The 24,308-nt window shown below is 39.9% G+C and overlaps 1 protein-coding gene and 2 non-coding genes across 3 annotated transcripts; all 3 read left to right on the top strand.

Moving 5' to 3' along the window:
- Positions 1-1,791: 1,791 nt before the first annotated feature.
- LOC133546970 (zinc finger protein 771-like) lies at positions 1,792-9,319 on the top strand. Its single transcript, XM_061892821.1, has 3 exons — positions 1,792-2,127; positions 3,178-3,415; positions 7,425-9,319. The coding sequence occupies exons 2-3, from the start codon at positions 3,283-3,285 to the stop codon at positions 8,846-8,848; spliced, it is 1,557 nt and encodes a 518-aa protein (XP_061748805.1). The 5' UTR covers positions 1,792-2,127; positions 3,178-3,282; the 3' UTR covers positions 8,849-9,319.
- A 5,209-nt stretch (positions 9,320-14,528) lies between these two features.
- On the top strand, positions 14,529-14,615 carry trnay-gua (transfer RNA tyrosine (anticodon GUA)). The gene is given in 2 exon segments: positions 14,529-14,565; positions 14,580-14,615. It is a non-coding gene; the product is annotated as a tRNA-Tyr (tRNA).
- Positions 14,616-15,450: 835 nt separating this feature from the next.
- On the top strand, positions 15,451-15,523 carry trnaf-gaa (transfer RNA phenylalanine (anticodon GAA)). The gene has a single exon. It is a non-coding gene; the product is annotated as a tRNA-Phe (tRNA).
- Positions 15,524-24,308: the final 8,785 nt, after the last annotated feature.

Here is a 24,308-nt window from a genome sequence, read left to right as displayed (position 1 = left end):
TATATATATATATATATATATATATATTAGGGGTGGGCAAATTAATGGGTTAATTATGCGTTAACTCATCAATCTATTAACACCGACAATTATTTTATCTCACATTTGCGTATGTTGTTTACATGCTTTTATTTTGTTAACGCCTTTTCTTAACAAGATGGCATCTCCCGGATGTACTTCGGCGTCGATGGGCTCTTGGTAAAGATGGAACATTTGGCAAAAATACCGGACAATTCTGCAAATTTCCTGGCTGGCTTACAGCGTGGTCACTCCGGGATCACTTACGACCGCCAGACAATTCTGAATGTGGATGGATCGGGCCGTTTTGGACTGAATGACGCGTGCTTGCTAGACCGGCTAGCTAGCATGGGAATACTTTGCCGGCTACATCCAGCGGCCTGTGAAGCAGCGGAGTATATGTGTTGTCTGTCTATTTATGAATAATGCAGACCAGGAGTGTTGGCTGAGTTCTTAACGTTTGCTTTCAGAGCGTGCATATCACAACATACAAGATGCCATCATGGCGACACAACCTATACCGGGCTACCACGCATGCTCCTCACTCCTGTTGCATGCTGGGTAGGGTAGTTCTTTTTTTCCCTGGCTCATAACATCACAATATAGTACCATGTATATGATGCGTTCAGTTTATCAAAGCACCAAGCAAACAATCGGAAAATTCCCATCATATCAATTCCTAGATATGGTCATAATTATTTTAAGTGCACTACGCAGAATAAACACAACATTATTAATATTGCTACTACGGATAATTTGATCAAACATTCCCTAAAACAGCCCACTACCTGTAATATAGGTTTTTTAAACATAAGATCCCTGATAAAAAAAAATGTTTCTGCTGTTACCTCAGAAATTGCCTGTTCAGATGTTATGATTGTGGCTCAGAGATTTGTATGTAGATTATATTTATTTTCCATAACAAACAGGATAACTTTAATACCCTGGCAGTGGCAATAAGCTTAAATGTTTGTATTTAAATTTTTTGAGTTGATTTTCATAAAATATGCTATTTAACTGCTACTGTTTAACAAGGACTGATTTAAATTGTGTTTGCACAACAAATGTTTTGGCCCTTTTCTTCATGTGAGAGAAAATTCCAATAAAGGTGCACTACACACTACTTTTGAATTCATTATTGGGCTTTGCGTATACAATGCAGTTAATCGCGATTAATCGGAGAAATAGTGCGATTAACTTTGATTAAAATTTTAAATTGTTGCCCAGTCCTAATATATATATATATATATATATATATATATATATATATATATATATATATATATATATATATATCGATATATAGGTATATAGATAGATATAATATAAATAACGACAAAGGAAATTTTAAAAGGACATGAAAACCTCCCACATTCTAAAATACATTATAAAAACGATTACCATCAAAGACAAAAAGAATACCATGAGTGTAATATTTATTTTGTTTCTTGTTTTTCTTTCCTGATGCTACTGTTGTTTCAAAACATTTTCAAATATTTAAATATTTTTATGGAAATAGGTTTTGTTTTTTGTTTTTTTTTGGTTGATTTGAAATGGACAAGTTTACTTTTATTTTCACAAGAAGTAAACCGGGGGTGGAAAGCTGGTTGTACTTATTCCTCTCGCGAGATTTGGAAAAGAGCTGGTTACTTGTTTCTCTCGCGAGATCTGACAACACTGCGCGCGAACCAAACACGGCGAGGACAAAGCAAGATGGCGTCTGACGGTGAAGACGTTATTGCAGTCGTCACAGTTCAGTGTTCTTAATCTGGGCCTCCATGTACACATATATGTCCTTTATTAGACTCTTGTAAATAGGGTAAACATCGTTAATAACTGTTTGCATCCGGTTATATTAGTCTGAGCGCACTTTGATGCTTCTCGAGCTAGCTTAGCCTGCTAGTTAGCTTAGCTTGTTAGCTGCTAACAAAGAGAGGCGGAAGTGATCAAAACACATCACTAAGTAGAGATCAAGTGTGAGTGTAAAGTGTTGTGATTGTGTGAAAATGTGCCAAAGAACCACAGCAGAGTACGAGGAGGAACTTTGTCCAACAAAAGAGGAGAAGGAGCGACAACATGAAAAACATCAAGTTGTGTTACACAGAACAGGTTTGTTTACTTCTTACTCTCACATCTTTACTAACTTTATAATTCATTATTAACACTATTCCTAAATAGATTGTCTGTAGGAAGATGAATTGTTATGTGAGGATGATGCACTAATTGTTTTATGTTGTTCATAAAAACGAGACAGTTTCAGACACACAATATTTATGAGAGGTTGATGTTTGTAACAATGTGTATCAACATGTTTACACAAAACTCACACAGTCACCGGGGGAATATTCCAGAGAGCTGGTTAAGTGCAAAGTCCTGAGTATGGAAAGCTTAAGAGTTTTACCTCGAAAAATAAGAAAGGTAAGACAAAGTCAGAGTCAGTTACCATGGTGACTGACTCTGTTAACCTAGCCTGCTAGCTGGCAGGTTTGACAAGTTATATATGTGTGTCAAAGCTATTATTTCCTTCATATTGGTGCAGCCATTAACCTACTACAACACCTACTACATCCACCTACTCAGTGTTCTAGTGGTTAGAGTTTCTGCCCTGAGATGGGTAGGTTGTGATTTCAAACCCCAACTGAGTCATACCAAAGACTATAAAAATTGGACCCATTACTTTCCTGCTTGGGACTCAGCATCAAGGGTTGGAATTGGGTTTGGAATTGGGGGTTAAATCCCCATAAAACAGATTCCTGGGCGCGGCCACCGCTGCTGCTCACTGCTCACTTCACCTCCCAAGGGTTGATCAAGGGTAATGGGCCAAATGCAGAGAATAATCTCCCCACACCTAGTGTGTGTGTGACAATCATTGGTACTTTAACTTTTTAACGGGGCAGTGATTGTGGAAAAACCAAGCCTGATCTAAAGATGACATCTTGATCTCATACCATCTCAGACTAATTGGCCGTTCATTATTAAGTGAAGGGTCTTATAGTTGCTTAAATTTGTTTTTAACCAAGCAACACTATGTTTTATCCAGTTACTCGATTAATCGAAAACGTTCTTAGTGGAACACTTGATTAATAACATTTTCAATAGCCACAGCACATTATTTCATAGCATGTAGGAGTTAAAATGTGATTTGTTTGTGTCCTGTAGACATCCGTCAGCTGATTGGACACCAAGAAGAATGTCTCCCTCATCTGCAGGGGGACAGTTTCACTTTAGAGTATCCACAGCCCTCACATTTTAAAGGGGACAAAGATGAGCCACAGCCCTCTTATTTTAGGGCAGGAGGAGGCTGATGTCAGCAAGTTTCCACTGACTGTTGTCTCTGTGAAGACTGAAGAGCATGAAGACAAACCACCTGAGTCCTCACAGCTTCATCACAGTCCAAGTAAGCACAACATCCACATATCATCTAATACAATGTTTGTGACACATATTCTTCCGGGGGCCACATTTATCACTAAAGATGGAGATAAACTTGCTTTTTAACACCACCATTTAAAAATCAATCATCAACAGTGTAATTGCTGGGGTGTAACCATGTGACCTAGAGGCCGTCCTCCTTACCTCACGTGGTCAAATGAAGGCAAACATTCAATATGGCTACTATTTATTTACCTTTAGCAGCACATATGTCAGCACATTTCAAAGGTTTAGTAGTGAAGATTGGGGATGTATTTGTGTATACGTGTATTTGTATTGAACCGTTTCGGTATGGGAGTTTCGGTTCGGTTCGGATGTGTAACGAACGAGTTTCCACACGAACATATTAATCTAAAGTCTTAACAAGCTGCGCTGCTTCGTTCTGCCTGTTTCCATCAGTACTCTACACAGCACCCAGCATTGTCCCACCCACACAACCATCTGATTGGTTACAGACAGAGCAGTAACAGCCAATCAGCAGTGTGTATTCACAGTGCAAGGAGTTAGTGCTCCACCTTCGTCATGAGCAGGTAGGTGTTTAGCAGGTAAGCATCAGCCAGCGGACTCCCCCCAAATTATAGTAAACACCTCCCAGTCAACTACAAACCCCGTTTCCATATGAGTTGGGAAATTGTGTTAGATGTAAATATAAACGGAATACAATGATTTGCAAATCATTTTCAAGCCACATTCAGTTGAATATGCTACAAAGACAACATATTTGATGTTCAAACTGATAAACCTTTTTTTTTTTTTTCCGCAAATCATTAACTTTAGAATTTGATGCCAGCAACATGTGACAAAGAAGCAAAGAAGTTGGGAACGGTGGCAATAAATACTGATAAAGTTGAGGAATGCTCATCAAACACTTATGTGGAACATCCCACAGGTGTGCAGGCTAATTGGGAACAGTTCAGTGCCATGGTTGGGTATAAAAGCAGCTTCCATGAAATGCTAAGTAATTCACAAACAACAATGGGCTGAGGGTCACCAATTTGTATGCATATTGTCGAACAGTTTTAGAACAAAATTTCTCAACGACCTATTGCAATGAATTTAGGGATTTTGCCATCTACGGTCCGTAAAATCATCAAAAAGTTTTGAGAATCTGGAGAAATCACTGCACGTAAGCGATGATATTACGGACTTTTGACCCCTCAGGCGTTACTGCATCAAAAAGCGACATCAGTGTGTAAAGGATATCACCACATGGGCTCAGGAATACTTCATAAAACCACTGTCAGTAACTACATTTCAAATCATATTTGGAAACAGAGGACGTGGTGTCCTCCAGAGCAAAGAGGAAAATAACCATTCGGATTGTTGTAGGCGCAAAGTTGAAAAGCCAGCATCTGTGATAGTATGGGTGTGTATTAGTGCCCAAGGCATAGGTAACTTACACATCTGTGAAGGCACCATTAATGCTGAAAGGTCCATACAGGTTTTGGAGCACCATATATTGTCATCCAAGCAACGTTATCAAGGACGCTCCTGCTTATTTCAGCAAGACAAGTGTTACAACAGTGTGGCTTCGTAAAAAAAGAGTGCGGGTACTTTCCTAGCCTGCCTGCAGTCCAGACCTGTCTCCCATGGAAAATGTGTGGCGCATTATGAACCGTAAAATACGACAGTGGAGACCCCGGACTGTTGAACGAATGAAGCTCTCCATAAAACAAGAATGGTAAAAAATGATCCACTTTCAAAGCTTCAAAAATTAGTTTCCTCAGTTCCCAAATGTTTATTGAGTGTTGTTAAAAGAAAAGGTGATGTAACACAGTGGTGAATATGCCCTTTCCCAACTACTTTGGCACGTGTTGCAGCCATGATATTCTAAGTTAATTATTATTTGTAAAAAAAATAAAGTTTATGACTTTGAACATCAACTATCTTGTCTTTGTAGTGCATTCAATTGAATATGGGTTGAAAAGGATTTGCAAATCATTGTATTCCGTTTATATTTACATCTAACACAATTTCCCAACTCATATGGAAACAAGGTTTGTACTAGTAACATCACTATGAGCCCGTTGACGTTCTAGAAACAAACAGCAGCTCAGCTCGCTCGCAGTCCTGGCTTGAGGTGAAGGCTAATTAGCTTTTAACATTAGCGCATTTTGCTGTGTGTGTGTGTGTGTTACAAACAGCAAAGCCCTGTCCGTCTGTTATTTCACTTTTCCTTTTTATGTGTTAATTGAGCTGTTTTGAAGCATCAAACAAGGACATTATGTTAAATGAAGAGTTTCTGTCTCTGATCGTTGATATAACAATGAGTTTTAGGTATTTCAAAGATGGCGCTAGTATGTGCTTTGGCCTGCTGTGTCTCGCTGTCAGCTCTGTTCGTTTTTGTGTTGTTTGCGTCTATTTTCGTCTCTGTCAGCTCACTGCTTGTGTATGACGAAAAAGGCCCAACAAAGGATGTACTTCCTGCGGCAGCTGAGGTAACTTAAGGTGCCGACCAAGATGCTGGTGCAGTTTTATTCAGCCATCATCGAGTCCATCCTCACCTCCTCCATCACTGTGTGGTTCCCCGGCACCACAGTCCAGGACAAGCATCGACTGTGTAATTGCTGGGGTCCAAGTCAGCTTTTTCACCTGCATGGATTCCTGCCTTCCTTTCCCGCCCCCTGGTTCCTCTCCCCCAGCGGCAGTGTCTCCGGCGCCGTGGTAAACGTGGCGGCCAGCTGGTGAAATTTAGGGCACTCCTGGCCCGGCTTCCCATGGCTTCCCGAAGGAGGAATGGTGCGGTATCCGGTCTCCTCCTGCACCCATGCTCGCTGGATCCCATCAGTTCCTGGCTTGTTCCTATATCGTTGGTTTGGAGGATGAGACTTGCCGCCGTTGCTCCTGCTGTCCCCGCCCCCGGAGGCGCGGGGTGGATTCCCGCCACCTGCGGGCTGTCTGTCGGGCCCCACCTGGAATAGCTGCGGCCTTGGACGTGGTGGCCCCTGCCAGGTTCAGTCTTGTGAACGCAAAATCTTTGACAAACAAAACGATTATCCTGAACTTCCCGCAGACTTGACCAATTCTGTGTGACGGAAACATGGCTGAGAGCCGGTGAGTCCGCCCCTCTTAATGAACTTCTGCTTCCAGAGTGTTCCTACGTTTATTCTCCGCGGTCGTCTGGTCGAAAAGGAGGAGGATTAGCAGTGGTTTTTAAAAATGAATTTAAATGCCGTCTGATACGCCTGCAATCCTCCTTTTCAAGCTTGGAACTGTGCATGTTTGAACTGGGTCTTTCTGATGTCGTCCTGTGTGCCGTCGTCCATCGACCACCCAAGTACCACAAAGACTTTATAACTGACTTTTCTGAAATTTGGCCTGAAATCCTGCCTAAATATAATCTTGTCCTTATTGCTGGTGATTTTAATATTCACACCTAAGCCCAGACGAGTCGCTTTCCAGGAGCTTCCTGAATGTAATTGACTCATTTAACTTTGTACAGTCTGTGTGTGGTTCATACATCTCCGACCTCCTTCGGCCTTGCTGAACACGCCCCCCCACCCCCACCTGATCCCTTAGATAATGGGGGGGGGGGGGCAGTAACGTCAGCTGCTGTTGACGTTCTCTTACACAAGGCTGAAGCTAAGCGGTGACAGAGCTTTCGCCGCTGCTACTCGCAAGCTCTGGAACAACTTAACTTTGAGTGTTAGACAGGCCTCCTCTCTTCCTGTTTTTAAATCACTCTTAAAAACACACTTTTATTCCATGGCCTTTAACATTCTGTGATCTCCATTTTGCTATGGCAGCCCATTATGCACCTGCTGTGAACCTGTTTCTATGTTTTATTTATTATCTATCGGGCTTTGTTTGTGTTGTGGTGTGTTTGCTAGTTTCCCTTGTGTTATCTTTTAACCTGTCTATTGTACAGCACTTTGTGGTAAATATTAAATGTGCTTTATAAGTAAAGTTGATTTGGTTTGATTTGAGCAAAGCTGGACTTTTCTAAAGAATGTTTGTTTTCTCCTGTCCCGCAGACGTTGAAGAAGAACCTCTACCCCATGAGCAGGAGAAGGAACCACAGTCCCCCAACATACGCGAGAAAGAAGAGGTACCACATTCCCAGCACAGCAAAGAGGGAGGAGAGGAGCCACATCCCCCCCACATTAAAGAGGAAGGCAAGACGCCACAGACCCATAATGTTAAACTGACCCTTCACATTAAAGGGCAAGCGGAGGACCCACTGATCTTACACATCAAAAATGAAGAGGTGGACCCACTGATTCCTCACTTTAAGGAGCAAGAGAACCTGCTGACCGCTCACATTAAAAAGGAAGAGGAGGACCCACTGACCCCCTACTTTAAAGAGGAAGAGGAGGACCAAGAGGCGCCGCACATTAAAGAGGAAGAGGAGGACCAAGAGGTGCCGCACATTAAAGAGGAAGAGGAGGACCAAGAGCCGCCGCACATTAAAGAGGAAGAGGAGGAAGAGGGCATCAGTCAGCCTAAATGGTTGGAGGAGTTCCCAGTGACTGGTGTCCCTGTGAAGAGTGAAGATGATGAGGTGAAAGGTGAAAGTGAGGAGAGGGGAGGGGGGGAGCCTCCAAGCAGCAGCTCAACACAACACATGACAACAGAAGCTGATGGAGACCACTGTGGAGGATCACAAGCAGACAAGCTCTTAGCTCCACTATCAGATAGTGAGGACACAACGTCACACTCTCCTGACACTGATGATGAAGACTCTAAAGATGATAAGACATGTCACACTGACAACACTCCCTTCACATGTTCTCACTGTCACAAAACCTTTAAATACCATTGTCGTCTGAAAAGACACATGAGAACACACACTGGAGAAAAACCTTTCTCTTGTTCAATCTGTAGTAAAGGTTATGCACAAAGTCAGAATTTGAAAAGACACATGAAAACACACACTGGAGAAAACCTTTTTACCTGTTCAATATGTGGTAAAGGTTTTACAGAAAGTCAACATTTGAAAGTACACATGAGAACACACACTGGTGAAAAACCTTTTTCATGTTCAACCTGTGGTAAAGGTTTTACAGAAAGTCAGAAATTGAAAGTACACATGAGAACACACACTGGTGAAAAGCCTTTTTTCTGTTCAACCTGTGGTAAAGGTTTTGCACAAAGTCAGGATGTGAAAAGACACATGAGAACACACACTGGTGAAAAAGCTTTTTCCTGTTCAATCTGTGGTAAAGGTTTTACAAGAAGTACAGATGTGAAAAGACACACTAGAACCCACACTGGTAAAAAATCGCATTCCTGTTCAATCTGCAACAGAATCTTTTGTCGACGACCAAACCTTGTAAGACACATGAGAAGACACCCAGGAGAGAAAGTGTTGAGTTGCAGTGTGTGTGGTGAAAGATTGTCTTCTAAGTACCAGTGTAAGAAACACAAGTGTGCTGGTGAGAACAGCAGCAGCAAATGAAACTGCAGGATTTGAAATAAACTGTCCAGACTTTCATTTTGACTTTCTAACAACATCAGCACATATAACATGTGTGACATTGTTGTTTGTCTAACAATCTGTTCAATATGCTTCTACATTGATAGATTAGACCGTTTGAAAAATAAAGGTATTACTTATTTAGACTTGTAATTATTAATCATCCCATAGATTATCACCTTTATATGATATACATATGTACTGGTTCACATCTGAAACATCTTCTGGACCACTTCAGGAAGCATATTATTATTTACTTTATACATCAGTTGAACAGTTGTCTTTTATACAATTTTAAAATGTGTGATTTTATGAATCATTTGTTGGGAATCTGTAATCCATTTTATTATTATCTTTATTACTCTCTTTTGTATTCTGATAATTGTGTTGTGATTATTTTAAATGTATGTCCCCAGACCTTTATGCAATAAAAAGTGAGAGAAAATGTCTGAATTGTTTGTGGAAGGATGGTTTTGTTTTTCAAACATACATTTGTGAATTAAAAACATCCATCCATCCATTTTCTACCACTTTTCCCTTTGGGGTCACGGGGGGCGCTGGTGCCTATCTCAGCTACAATCAGGCGGAAGGCAGTGTACACCCTGGACAAGTCGCCACCTCGTGGCAGGGCCAACACAGATAGACAGACAACATTCACACTCACATTCACACACTAGGGACCATTTAGTGTTGCCAATCAACCTATCCCCAGGTGCATGTCTTTGGAGGTGGGAGGGGCCTATCCCCTGGTGCATGTCTTTGGAGGTGGGAGGGGCCTATCCCCAGGTGCATGTCTTTGGAGGTGGGAGGGGCCTATCCCCTGGTGCATGTTTTTGGAGGTGGGAGGGGCCTATCCCCTGGTGCATGTCTTTGGAGGTGGGAGGGGCCTATCCCCTGGTGCATGTCTTTGGAGGTGGGAGGGGCCTATCCCCAGGTGCATGTCTGTGGAGGTGGGAGGGGCCTATCCCCAGGTGCATGTCTTTGGAGGTGGGAGGAAGCCGGAGTACCCGGAGGGAACCCACGCAGTCACGGGGAGAACATGCAAACTCCACACAGAAAGATCCCTTATTGTGTTTTAGACATTTTTTTTTTCTTCTTCTTTTTCAACATCCCCAAAACAATATTAATATCAATCAAAGTTTGGAATTTCAGGCAAAAGCCGATATTGTACATCGTCTCACAGGGATTTCATTCATTCATTTCATTCATAAAATATAGTGTTTATTTTGTTTCCCTATCACAGAATGAGCAAGTGTTGTCTTCAATTGCAAAACAACATCTTAAAGATTATTTAAAGTTATCAATCCGGGGCTTTTTTTCTTAAATTAACCCTTTGGCGTTTGGAAGAATGGAAACTTTCAAATTATGGGTATTTTCTATTTTTTTTTGTTCCAGAGAAAATACAGTAAAGAAGAAATAGTAAAGAAGTAAAAAAAAAAAAGATTTACAGGAATTACAATATTTTGAACAAAAGCCTTTATAATTGCTTAAAATATTTTGTCTGTTTGCAGGTCGTACTTAATGAAATCTTCTAATAATAAAATACTTTATCAGTCAATAAGTGCATCAGTGACCAAATGCCTTTTTCAAACCATTGCTGTACAAAGATGGATTTGTTTCTCATTTTAATATAAGAACAATTCCACAGTGGAGTATTGTGTGTGATGAAGTTGTGTTTGTAAATTAGTTTCCAGTACAACAACACTTGCTGGTAGGGATGGGTACTGTTCACTTCTAATTCCATGTTTTATGTGTTATATATGTCAATATATTGTGTGTTTGTATTTTGCCAACATGGTAGAATCACATGATAGGCAGGTTGTATCATGTTTTTCTGTCAGAAGAGCAAGGTTTTGTTTGGACGAGCAATATGTAGCTGTATTGACAAGTATGGCAAGTTCCTGTAAGCGTTGTAAGAAAAGCAAAAGGGTGCATTGCCAAAGGCGTAAAGCACATGGTATTCCCGCTCACTCTCCCATCCAAATACTAAGCAGGCCTGACCGGGCTTACATTCTCAGAGCTGACCAGATCCGGCATGCTCAGTGTAGTCTGGCCGTAAACTGAGCAAATAACCTCAACATCAGATTGTTAAATGTGACAAGCTGCTTGACAGGACCTTTCTGCAATGAGCAAGGTGCGTGTGATACAATAATCACTGCTCTTTTTCTCAGCCTCTCCAACTCTTTGGACGTTTACGCCACTGCTAGCACTGAAGTGCCTTGATGGCACGTGGGTCACTGTTGGTGATACTGCAAACCTTGCAATCAATCTCAAAGCCAGTCCAAAGTAAACAAACATGTATGAGTTGAAAGTGAGAGTAGTAAAGCGGGGCTCAGTGTGACGTGAGGGTGCATCCAACACACTTACAGTCCAAAGTAAACAAACATGTATGAGTTGAAAGTGAGAGTAGTAAAGCGGGGCTCAGTGTGACGTGAGGGTGCATCCAACACACTTACAGCAAGAGATGAAGCACAACTTTCATACACTGTCTAACAACTTCACTTTAACACTTTGCGTCTTAACCTTCAGATGATCAGTTTAATGCTCTGCCACCTGAGCTAAAGTGGTTGTAAGGCATCTTGTTGGCTGCTTTTGAAAACTACTCACACTAAATACAGGTTACAGGACTGCTAAGTGAAGTTTTTGCAGAAATGTAAAGAGGCTAGCATCAGTTGCTGGAACAAGGACTTGAACCCTGGACCCTCAGATTAAAAGTGTGATGCTCTGCTGTCTGAGCTACCCAGTCCCTCTTCAAACCTGATTTGCCCAACATCTAAGAGAACAGCCATATTGGCAACCTCAGATGAACGTGAATTAGTTAGGATGTTCAGTGACAAGCTGGGAACTGTCAAAGCTCAACTCACCAATTGCTTGAACACAAACCTCATTAATGACAATTAAGACACTTTTACATCCTCATCAAGTAAGAAGGTTTTGACCAAAAAAGAAGCTACTCTCCCGAAGTTGGAGCCAAATGCCTTGGGGACACAAGTTTAATGGTCAGTTGAGACAAATCTATGGCGTCACATTAGTGCCAAAAATCCAAGCGCATAAAAACTGTTATCGCGCGCTGATTCTCCACTTCGTACACGCGCGCGACACCCATTTGCGCGCGTCTGGTGCCTTTGTGCACGCGCATGGCGTCCTTTTTGCTTGCGCCCAGTGTCTTTGTGCGCCGTCTTGGTTTTGGCACTTTGGGGGCGATTATGTTTAGACCGCCCCTCCTTTCTGATTGGTCAGGCGAAAATAGCTGCAGGCCAATCAGACGTATAGCAGGGCGGGTCATGGTCAATATGTATCAAGATGATACAGCTCCTGTCGACAAACACATTAGAAAAGTCCAAATTAGTGGAGTTGTGGAAAATGCCAATTGAATTTGATCTAAAAGTCTTTAAAGAAGGTAATGTCTCATCTGTTGAGAGAACATCACATAGTTAATGAAGAGTCAAGATCAATATCTCTCTTTTCATACAATCAGTCCACACATGTCAGTCAATGATGGAAATTATATTTTCAAATGTTTTCTTTCGTCACTTGTCTGTTTTAAAAAAATATTTTTATTCATTTAATATTTGTATATGTAAATATTGAATGTATGCCACAATGGGGGACTATTAATTTTCTTTCCTCTATCTACTTTAAGTTTACACCAGAGTCTACCTGAAGCCACTTATCTATGCGTACTTCTTATCAGGACCACATGATTAGCATATGGGCCTAATTATTGATGTTATGATTGCAATGACTATTTTAGTAGAATAATGAATGACAGGTTATCACTACAACTAAGTAATATGGTTTTAATATTACTATAAAAAGTATTTACGTTTCTGCAAACAACTCAAACTATGGAAAATGAGATATCAGCCCAGATCAGTATAGATGGCAGAGTTTAAAATATGTATTTAAAAAAACAACAAAAAAAGCTAGCTCCATACATTAGGCAAATTCAATCTGAGAGATAATAGTATTAAAGACCTACTTGTTCAGCCATGAAAACCTGATTTCCTTTCTTTTTAATCCCAGGGAACTGCCATGGACCTTCCATCATAGATATGAATAAACACTCCATGTTTCTCCATCTTACCTCGGACTGCTGGCCCCCATCATTTTATTGATGTCAATGATACATGTACTATTTAATTATACACATACATACGATACTCAGACATTTATAAAAAATCGAACCGTTTGGAAATTAGTTGAAAATTGAGAAAGTTATGGTTATTTAAATAGTACATGTATGGCGTCACATTAGTGCCAAAAATCCAAGCACATAAAAACTGTTGTCCCGCGCTGATTCTCCACTTCAACTCTTTTCCAAACAGTTCGATTTGTTATAAATGTCAGAGTATTGTATATTTAAATAGTACATGTACCATTGACACCAATAAAATGATGGGGACCAGCAGTCCGAGGTAAAATGAAGAAACATGGAGTGTTTATTCATATCATATCATTCATTAATTTGCCTAATGTAGGGAGCTAGCTTTTTTGGTTGTTTTTTAAATACATATTTTAAACTCTGCCATCTGTACTGATCTGGGCTGATATCTCATGTTCCATAATTTGAGTTGTTTGCAGAAACGTAAATACTTTTTATAGTAATATTAAAACCATATTCATTAATTGTAGTGATAGCCTGTCATTCATTATTCTACTAAAATAGTCATTGCAATCATAACATGAATAATTAGGCCCATATCAATCAATGTTTATTTATATAGCCCTAAATCACAAATGTCTCAAAGGACTGTACAAACCACTACGACTACGACATCCTCGGAAGAACCCACAGAATGCTAATCATGTGGTCCTGATATGAAGTAGGCATAGATAAGTGGGTTCGGGTAGACTCTGGTGTAAACTTCAAGTAGATAGAGGAAAGAAAATTAATAAATTAATCACATTAACTATGTGATGTTCTCTCAACAGATGAGACATTACCTTCGTCAAAGACTTTTAGATCAAATTCAATTGACATTTTCCACAACTCCACTAAATTTGGATGATTTAGAATGTGTTTGTCGACAGGAGCTGTATTATCTTGATACATATTGACCATGACCCGCTCTGCTATACTTCTGATTGACGCTCAGCTTTTTTCGCCTGACCAATCAGAAAGGAGGGGCCGTCTAAGCATACCCGCGCCCAAAGTGCCAAAACGAAAATGCACCGCGCGCACGAAGTGGAGAATCAGCACGCGATAACAGTTTTTATGCGCTTGGATTTTTGGCACTAATGTGACGCCATACAAATAGTCAGCTACTTTTGTTGAAGTCCAATTGACAGCGAAATGAACAAGGTACACAACAGGGTATTTAAACAGGATGGTTTCAAAGGGTTTCAGGCAGGTTACATGAAGTTTAATTGTATGCAATATTCCTAACATTCATGGTAGTAAAACATTCTTCAATGACGTGGCCTCATTTTGGTATATTTTTAATTACATCTGCGGTCCCCTCCAAGGTTTCTCATTGTCATCCCATTGGGTTGAGTTTTTTCTTGCCCTGATTTGGGATCTGAGCCAAAGACGTTGTTGGGGCTTGTGCAGCCCTTTGAGACACTTGTGATTTAGGTCAACTAAGTCAACTTAGGTCAACTAAGTCAACTTTGATACTAAAGTGACTCAAACATCAGAGTAAGTATGTGGTGATACTAACCTTCGATAGCTCAGTTGGTAGAGCGGAGGACTGTAGTTGCTCATGCTGGAATCCTTAGGTTGCTGGTTCAAATCCGGCTCGAAGGATTACTCTTTTTTTTAAAATGATTAAATCAAGATAAACAACACAAGATACACTTACAATTAGTGCACCAACCCAAAACATCCCTCCCTCATTCTCACTCATTCATACATTACATTTCTGTGTGACGTCGTTCAAATAAGAATCCAAATAATGTCTTACATCCTGAGGATGTAAACTGTGTGTTGTTTTGGCGTAAGATATTTACGAAACACAACCTGTCCTACAGTAAGATGTTTCTTTCTGTAGGGATAGTGATGCAATGGATTATGTGTCTCACTACGGACTAGAAGATTCTAGGTTCAACTCCTAGCCAGCCTGCTGTTGTTTGTTAACTCAACTGAAACAGTATTCGGTACAATTTTGGGGGGAGTTTATTTTGCTTTTTTTTTTTTTTTTTTTTAAATCTACTAACTGAAACATGTGTTTGTTTTCTCTTTATTATTGCGAATGTATAACTGGTAGTTGTATCTGTTCTTATACCATTTAAACTATCTTTCTTCTAAGCAAGGTTCATCTACACTTGAAGAATTAATTATTAGCCTGCTAAGAACTTTTGAACATTTCTGAAAAATCTGCCAAATGTTTGCAATAATCATAACATTCTCGGTAATAAAACATTCTTCAGAAGCATTTTGGTACATTTTTTAGAGACCCTGACATGCTCAGTCATGGAGCGTAAGACATTCTTTTTGAGCTTCCGGGATTCAAGTACCTGTTCTGCTGACCAATACTAGACTTTGAGACCCCTTGGAAAGACCTCCTTCCACCCCTCAAAAGTCACCAATAGGGCAGACCTTGGTTACATTTGAATGTGTAAACCCAAGAAATTGTTGTATAGGTGAAATAGCTCAGTTGGGAGAGCGTCAGACTGAAGTTCTGAAGGTCCCTGGTTCAATCCTGGGTTTCAGCACAACTCGGTGAGTTTCCAAATCAATTCATTTTACTAATAAGCCTTCTGTGGCTCTTACAATACTGAAATGGTCTCCCTGGCCTGCCAGCCTTGCTGGTGGAATCCTAGTATCAGTAGTGACACACCTTTCCTCTCTTTTTAATTTGGACAACCGTTACGTGGTTTAACGGTGTATCGTTCCTTAAGCCAATGTTTGGTCTTTAACTGAGCCTTACATCGGGCTGTTTCAAACACAAATTTGTTGCCTTAGTGGTATTTCTTGTACTGTATAACTTGAAACTGAGAGTAATAAAGCTGAGCTCAGTGTGAGGTGAAGGTGCATCTAACACACCTACAGCAAAATATTAACCACAACTTTTTCATACAGATACACTGTCTAACAATTTGTGTTTAAGGTATTGCGGTTAAACCTTCAGATGATCACACTAACGCTCTCCCACCTGAACTAAAGTGGATGTGAGGGATGTTTTTGAATTTCAGTTTTTCAAATGAAATAGAGAAAAAACAATCATTTTTGAAAACTATTTAAATTAAAAATAGATTCGAAAGACTGCTGCAGGGGGGCAAAGGGACATTTTTTGAGAAATGTATGGAGGTCAGCATCAGCCACTTGAACCCTCAGATTAAAAGTCTGATGCTCTGCCGACTGAGCTACCCAGGACCTTTGATGTGCTGATATGTCCAACATCTGAGATAACATCCATATTGGCAATCTCAGGTGAAAGCGAATTAGTCAGCATGTTCAGTGACAAGCTGGGAACTGTCAAAGTTCAAGCTCCCCAAGTGCTTGAACCCAAAGCTCATTTTTGACAGATAGGCCAGTTTTACATCGTCATCAACAAAGAAGGTTTTGACCAAAAAAGAAGCTCCTCTCCCGAAGTTGCCAACTCTGAGCTGGATTTAACTTGGATGCTCCCCAAAATATTGCCAGAAGCATTTTGTTTTATTTTTTAGTGGAGGTTAGCTGCAACAGGTAGAGCTGGTGAAGGCCCAGGCTGCAACAAATAGAAGGTCACTAGATTTTAAAGTCCAACATAAGCAGTCAGTAAAGCCCTGTTTTGGTAGTAAGCCTCATGTAAACTGTGTGTTCCTTTGGCCTAAGATGTTTACAATATACAACTTGTACGAAATTACAGGGCACGGAGCTAGTGGTGCACTGGATAACATGTCTGACTACGGATCAGAAGATTCTAGGTTCAACTCCTGACTAGCTCGCTGTTTTTTGTTAATTGAACTGAAACAAAATTCAGTGCTGTTTCTTTGAGAGTGTTTTTTTGCATTTAAAATAAATATCTACTAACTGGAACATGCATTTTTTTGTCTTGTTATCATTGTGAATAGATAACTGGAAGTTGTATCTGTTGTTATACTCGGGACATTCATTTAGAATAAAGTGGGAGAGGAAAAAGGTGAAACAAAACAAATCTTACCTGAGCACGCCTTCCTCTTGTTAGAGTAAAACATGTTGGGGCTTGGTCACTAGCATTCAAACTAGATGTGACTATTCTGTCTATGAACATGAACAGGGAAGCAAACACATTATCAGTCAGGATAGTTTGTTACAGCTGTGATGGTATAGTGGTTAGTACTCTGTGTTGTGGCTGCAGCAACCCTGGTGTGACTCCGGGTCATGGCACCATACCCTTCCTGTACTTTTTTGATGATTTTTGAAAAAAGAGGTATCTTGTTCCCTCTGGTAAGTGGTTGAACAAGATGTGAAACCAACCAGGTACTCTGGTGAAATTAAAAATATCTATTTGATGTCATTACAGTATTGTCCTTGATGCATCATTTAATATGACTGATGTGTGCTTTGTGCTGTTACTTTATCACTTGGTAAAATTGCATTATAAACTCAGTCAATCGATCAATACTTTCTTTCTTTTATTTCTTTCTTTAGTTTATTTCGAACATGAACATACTTACAACATAATACATCAGACACTTTAATACCATTTCACATTACATCATGTCCGAAAAGGAGTAGGATGAAGCAAAGCTTATTTAATCCTACCCCTTTCCCACTTCAGAGCGTTTACAAATATATACATTCATTTACTGACCTTTTTTGTAGTCAAATAGTGAAATGACATCCGTGAATGAGTAATACAACAGTTTTGTAATATGTAATTCATTAATTCAGTCATTATTAGCATACTGAGATGAAGAATATCTTATTTTCAATAAGGTTGAAGTTTTTCCTCTTCTTTGTACTTTATAAGCACTATTAATCTGAACAACATCTTAAACTGGATCATATCAGTACAATTTTTAACTTCATTACTTAATCCATCAATCCACCCATCTTCTTCCACTTAACCGAGGTCAGGTCACGGGGGCAGCAGCCTAAGCAGGGAAGCCCAGACTTCCCTCTCCCCAGTCAATTTGTCCAGCTCTTCCCGGGGGAACCCAAGGCGTTCCCAGGCCAGCCGGGAGACATAGTCTTCCCAACGTGTCCTGGGTCTTCCCCGTGGCCTCCTATCGGTTAGGTGTGCCCTAAATCCTGACCAGATGCCCGAACCACCTCATCTGGCTCCTCTCCATGTGGAGTAGCAGCGGCTTTACTTTGAGGTCCCCTCGGATGACAGAGCTTCTCACCCTATCTCTAAGGGAGAGACCCACCACCCAGGCGGAGGAAACTCATTTGTGCCGCTTGTACCCGTGATCTTGTCCTTTCGGTCACAACCCAAAGCTCATCACCATAGGTGAGGATGGGAACGTAGATCGACCGGTAAATTGAGAGCTTTGCCTCTCGGCTCAGCTCCTTCTTCACCACAACAGATCGATACAGCGTCCGCATTACGATCCGCCTGTCGATCTCACCATCCACTCTTCCCTCACTCGTGAACAAGACTCCGAGGTACTTGAACTCCTCCACTTGGGGCAGGGTCTCCTCCCCAACGCGCAGATGGCACTCCACCCTTTTCCGGGCAAGAACCATGGACTCACACTTGGAGGTGCCAATTCTCATCCCAGTCGCTTCACATTCGGCTGCGAACCGATCCAGTGAGAGCTGAAGATCCTGGCCAGATGAAGCCATCAGGACCACATCATCTGCAAAAAGCAGAGACCTAATCCTGCAGTCACCAAACGCGATCCCCTTAACGCCTTGACTGCGCCTCGAAATTCTGTCCATAAAAGTTATGGACTTGAATCCTGGAAGTCAGAATGAAAGTCTGATGTTCTTATAACAGAGCGATTCAGGGTTTCTTCACAACACGTAACAATAAATAAAAATGAAGCAAGATGCTTCTGGCAACATTTTACTTGCATATTTGACCCCGTTCTTGGAAATACTGGTAGATTTGATTGACATGTGTTGCTTTCTTGACACAGAGCCAGTTCAAAGCAATGTTCTCAAATGTTTAGCAGGGTTAAGGTCCAGTCTCTGGAACGGACATTCCAGAAACCTGCCTGAAACCCTTTGAAAACAGTTTTTATGTGTGTTTAATATTGTTGTCTTGTTGGAAAAGCTGCTTGTGTACAAAGATCAGCCTTTTCACTCTTGATTGGAGGTGAGGCAAAGTCTCATCTGACCTGTAAACTTTTCTCCCAAAACTGCCTTGGGTTCAAGCACTTGGTGGGCTTGAGGTTTGACAGTTTCCACTCTGTCACTAAACATCCATCCATCCATTTTCTACTGTTTATCCCTTAAAACTGGACAATTCAAGGCATGAGCCGACTACAGCAGTGATGAACAAACAATATGAAAGTAGGTTTGAGGTTCTAGGTCACATGACTAAAGCTACTGACAATTGAAATGTTCTTAGTGAGCCAATGACAAGTACTTTATTGACGGTCCCTTAAACTAAAGCACTTGTCAGCAGGGACTGACAGACGTGGCATGAGTTTTCAGTGCCGGGAACAAACAGTCAGCCTGGCTGTATGTTGAATGTCTGTTGAATATCCAACTTGGAACTCATTTGACCTCTGTTTGGCATTTGGAGATCACTCCAGCAGCACTGAGAGCAGTCTGAGTCAAACTACCTTGAGATAAATGTTGCAATTGTCAATGCCAACAAAGAAATGGACTCAAAAAAACGCTATAAAAGTTATGGTAGCTTGATGCTAATATACATTGGCTTTGCTATTGACATGCTACTGATTAGCATTAGCAATTTCTCATGACGTCAACACCCACCAAATGAGTTAATTAAAACTATAACTAAGATAAATGTTAGAATCAGACAGCTGGTGCATAATAAATCCAATATTTACAGTATTGACACTTTTTTGGGCTCTTCAAAAAACATTATGAATTTACACTACAGCCATCTAGCGTACTGGACTTGCAAATGTAAATAAAGCTACATGTAAATGATGATATGAAAACAAAAAAACAAAAAACAAAGGGTAACGAAAGGACCACAGTTATCAATAATAATCTTATTTTTAAACGTTGCAATATAAATTTATCGCAAACAATCAAAATTATTAACAGACACAAAAGTACCAAAAAGTCGTACTGTTGAGGACTGGTATTGATTTGGAGGTAGTGGAATGTGTTCCGAATCAGTTGAAAAGTGAACAGTACCCATCCCTACCAGCAAGTGTTGTTGTATTGGAAACTAATTTACAAACACAACTTCATCACACACAATACTCCACTATGGAATTGTTCGTACATTAAAATGAGAAACAAATCCATCTTTGAACAGCAATGGTTTGAAAAAGGCATTTGGTCACTGATGCACTTATTGACTGATAAAAATAGTTTATTATTTGAAGATTTCATTAAGTACAACCTGGAACAAGAAAAAAACTCATAACTTAAAATTTTCCATTCTTTCTAAGGCAAAATAAATAGTTTGAGAAAAAAACGACGGAATTGACCACTTAAAGTAATATTTTGGATGTTGTTTTGCAATTGAAGACAACACTTGTTCGATCTGTGATAGGAAAACACAATAAACTGTTTTTTTTAAGAATGTATGCAAAGTAAATCTCTGTGGGATGATGTACAATATTGGCTTTTGTCTGACACTCCAAACTTTGACTGATATTGATGTTGTTTTGGGGATGTTAAAAAAGAAAATAAAAAACATTAAAACAAATGTTTAAAACACAATATATATAATACACAAATGTAAGTTTGTAAAAACAAAACCATCCTTTCACAACAAAAAAAATCTGCCATTTTCTCTCACTTTTATACTGCATAAAGGTCTGGGGACATACATATAAAACAATCACAACACAATCATCATAATACAGAGTAATGACGATAATGAATAAAAATGATTGTAGAGACCCAACAAATGGTTTAAAAAGACACATTTTAAAATTGTATAAAAGACAACTGTTTAAATGATGTATAAAGTAAATAATAATACGCTTCCTGAAGTGGTCCAGAAGATGTTTCAGATGTGAACCAGTACATATGTATATCATATAAAGGTGATAATCTATGGGATTATTAACAATTACAAATACAATATTTCATATAATTAAGTCTAAAATTGTATGATGAATATACAGGATATATGTATATATATATATATATATATATATATATATATATGTGTGTGTGTGTGTATGTGTGTGTGTGTATACATACGCACAAAATGTTTATTGCATGTAAAATGTGTGTTGTACTGTTTACTCAGCTTTTTACTCAAATTGTTCTGTCCATTTTTTAATAAAAGTACACAATGTTGCATATTAATGCATGTGCTTGACTGAAAAAAGGATTAATATAAAATATCTAATCTATAAATGTGGAAGCATTTTAAAAAGATTGTTGGAAAAACAACAATGTCACACATGTTATATGTGCTGATGTTGTTAGAAAGTCAAAATGAAAGTCCTGACAGTTTATTTCAAATCCTGCAGTTTCATTTGCTGCTGCTGTTCTCACCAGCACACTTGTGTTTCTTACACTGGTACTTAGAAGACAATCTTTCACCACACACACTGCAACTCAACACTTTCTCTCCTGGGTGTCTTCTCATGTGTGCTACAAGCTTTGATTGTTGACAAAAGCTTCTGTTACAGATTGAACAGGAATGTGAATTTTCACCAGTGTGTGTTCTCTTGTGTACTTTCAAACACCAGTTTTCTGTAAAACCTTTATCACAGATTGAACAGGAAAAAGGTTTTTCACCAGTGTGTGTTCTGTCGTGCAGTTTTAAATGATGACTTTGTGTAAAACCTTTACCACAGACTGAACAGGAAAACGGTTTTTCACCAGTGTGTGTTCTCATGTGCACTTTTAACCATCGACTTTCTGTAAAATCTTTACCACAGATTGAACAGACAAAAGGTTTTTCACCAGTGTGTGTTCTCATGTGTGCTTTTAAAAGGGGACTTTGTACAAAATCTTTACCACATTCTGAGCAAGAAAAAGGTTTTTCACCAGTGTGTGTTCTCATGTGTCTTTTCAAATTTTGACTTTCTGTAAAACCTTTACCACAGGTTGAGCAGGTAAAAGGTTTTTCACCAGTGTGCGTTCTCATGTGTCTTTTCAAATTTTGACTTTCTGTAAAACCTTTACCACAGGTTGAACAGGAAAAAGGTTTTTTACCAGTGTGTGTTCTCATGTGTATTTTCAAATTGTGACTTTCTACAAAACCTTTGACACAGGTTGAACAGACAAAATGTTTTTTACCACTGTGTATTCTCATGTGCACTTTCAAACTCCAATTTTGTGTAAAACCATTACCACATATTGAACGGATAAAAGGTTTTTCTCCAGTGTGTCTGCTCATGTGTGTTTTCAGACGACATGTGTGTTTTCAGACGACAACCTCTATAAATGGGTTGTACTTGTATCGCGCTTTTCTACTTTCAAGGTACTCTTTGACACTACTTCCACATTTACCCATTCACACACTGATGGAGGGAGCTGCCATGCAAGGTGCTAACCAGCACCCATCAGGAGCAAGGGTGAAGTGTCTTGCTCAGGACACAATGGACGTGACGAGGTTAGTACTAGGTGGGGATTGAACCAGGGACCCTCGAGTTGCGCACGGCCACTCTCCCACTGCGCCACGCCGTCCCTATTATTACATCATTCCCAGTACTATGTTCTCAAATAAAGTAACCAGATATTAACAGTAAATAAACAAGTACATTAATAATAATCGTTTCGACAAAATAATACAATTAGAAATGACACAATATGTTACTGCATATGTCAGCTGCCAAATTAAGAGCTTTTGTAAACAGTTTTGAAATTCTTCTGTCATCAATCATATACCAAATGATGTATCGTGACATATATTGTTATTAGGATATAGATTTGAGGTCATATCACTCATACCAAACATTGGTTCGCCGAGTCATTTTGTTTAGTTCACCAAATATATTTATTTTTTTATAATCTTCAGATGTGTGTGTATTAAGGGTGTAACGGTACGTGTATTTGTATTGAACCGTTTCGGTACGGGGGTTTGGGTTCGGTTCGGTGGTGTATCGAACAAGTTTCCACACGGACATATTAAGTAGAGCACCACACGTTGTGTAAACAATGAACACTGAGGCACAACACACGGCATGCTAGCAATGACCGGGCTACTACAAAGAGTAAAAACCAGAGCTGAAAGACACTCCTGCCTCGTTAAGATCTCCCGTTTGGGAACACTTCGGCTTTGCAGTGCGATACAACAATGGATAACATGGCTTCAACAAAGAGAAAGACGAACAAACGCAGCTCCCACTGCATTCAAGCAGCTTCTACTCGGCAACTCAGGCAGGGCTAAAGCAATAACAAATGCTGTTGGTGTTTTTACAGCAGCAGATTTAAGACCATAGTGCATTAAAAACTAGATTTTGACACACTTCTATGGTGGAAATACAATGAGCCCATATATCCTCTTACTGCCAAGTTAGCCAGACACTACCTCGCGATACCTGCTACCTCTGTGTCCAGCGAAAGGGTATTTTTCACAGCTGGAGACATTGTAACTGCAAGCAAGTCTGCTCTTTCTGCAGACAAGGTGGTTAAACTAATTTTTCTGGCAGAAAACATGAAAATTGAGTGAAAGTCATCAGGGTTATAGGGTGGGGAGGGGGAAGAAAAGTTAATCTGAGGCTGAGTTGACTTGAAACTGTTTAATGTTGCACTTTTTGTATGTAGAAGAAAAGTTTTGTCATTTTATTTAATCTGAGATACAACTTGAAGCAGTTTTATGTTGCACTTTATACGTTAAAATGTTGCATTTTATAAGTAGAAAGGTTTTGTTAAGAAACCAATTCAGAGCCTTATCTTATTTTGTTTTTAATTTTATATATATATATATATATATATATATATATATATATATATATATATATGTCCAGAGTCGGGACCTGGGGTGGACCGCTCGCCTGTGCAACGGTTGGGGACATCTCTGCGTTGCTGACCTGTCTGCGCTCGGGATGGTCTCCAGCTGGCCCCACTATGGACTGGACTCTCACTATTATGTTAGAAACTGGCTGGCCTGGGAACGCCTCGGGATCCCCCGGGAAGAGCTGTATGACGTGGCTGGGGAAAGGAAAGGCTGGGCTTCCCTACTTAGGCTGCTGGCCCCGCGACCCGACCTCAGATAAGCAGAAGAAGATAGATGATTGGATGTGTAACACAACTTGATGTTTCTTGAAAACAGCATCCAGTAGTTGATGTTGTCGCTCCTTCTCCTCTTTTGTTGGACAAAGTTCCTCCTCTTATTCTGTTGTCGTTTTTTTTTTTTTTTTCTAAAATCACAAATATTTCTTCAACGGCAGCAGTTAGTCGCTGATTCACCAACACTCACATCATTTGTAATGTAGACATGTTCACACAATAAAAACACTTTACACTTACATT

The sequence above is a fragment of the Nerophis ophidion genome, unplaced genomic scaffold, assembly GCF_033978795.1.
Source record: "Nerophis ophidion isolate RoL-2023_Sa unplaced genomic scaffold, RoL_Noph_v1.0 HiC_scaffold_53, whole genome shotgun sequence".
In the NCBI taxonomy this organism is placed as follows: domain Eukaryota; kingdom Metazoa; phylum Chordata; class Actinopteri; order Syngnathiformes; family Syngnathidae; genus Nerophis; species Nerophis ophidion.
The sequence above is the reverse complement of the archived record's forward strand: the minus strand, read 5'-3'. Positions and strand labels throughout refer to the sequence as shown.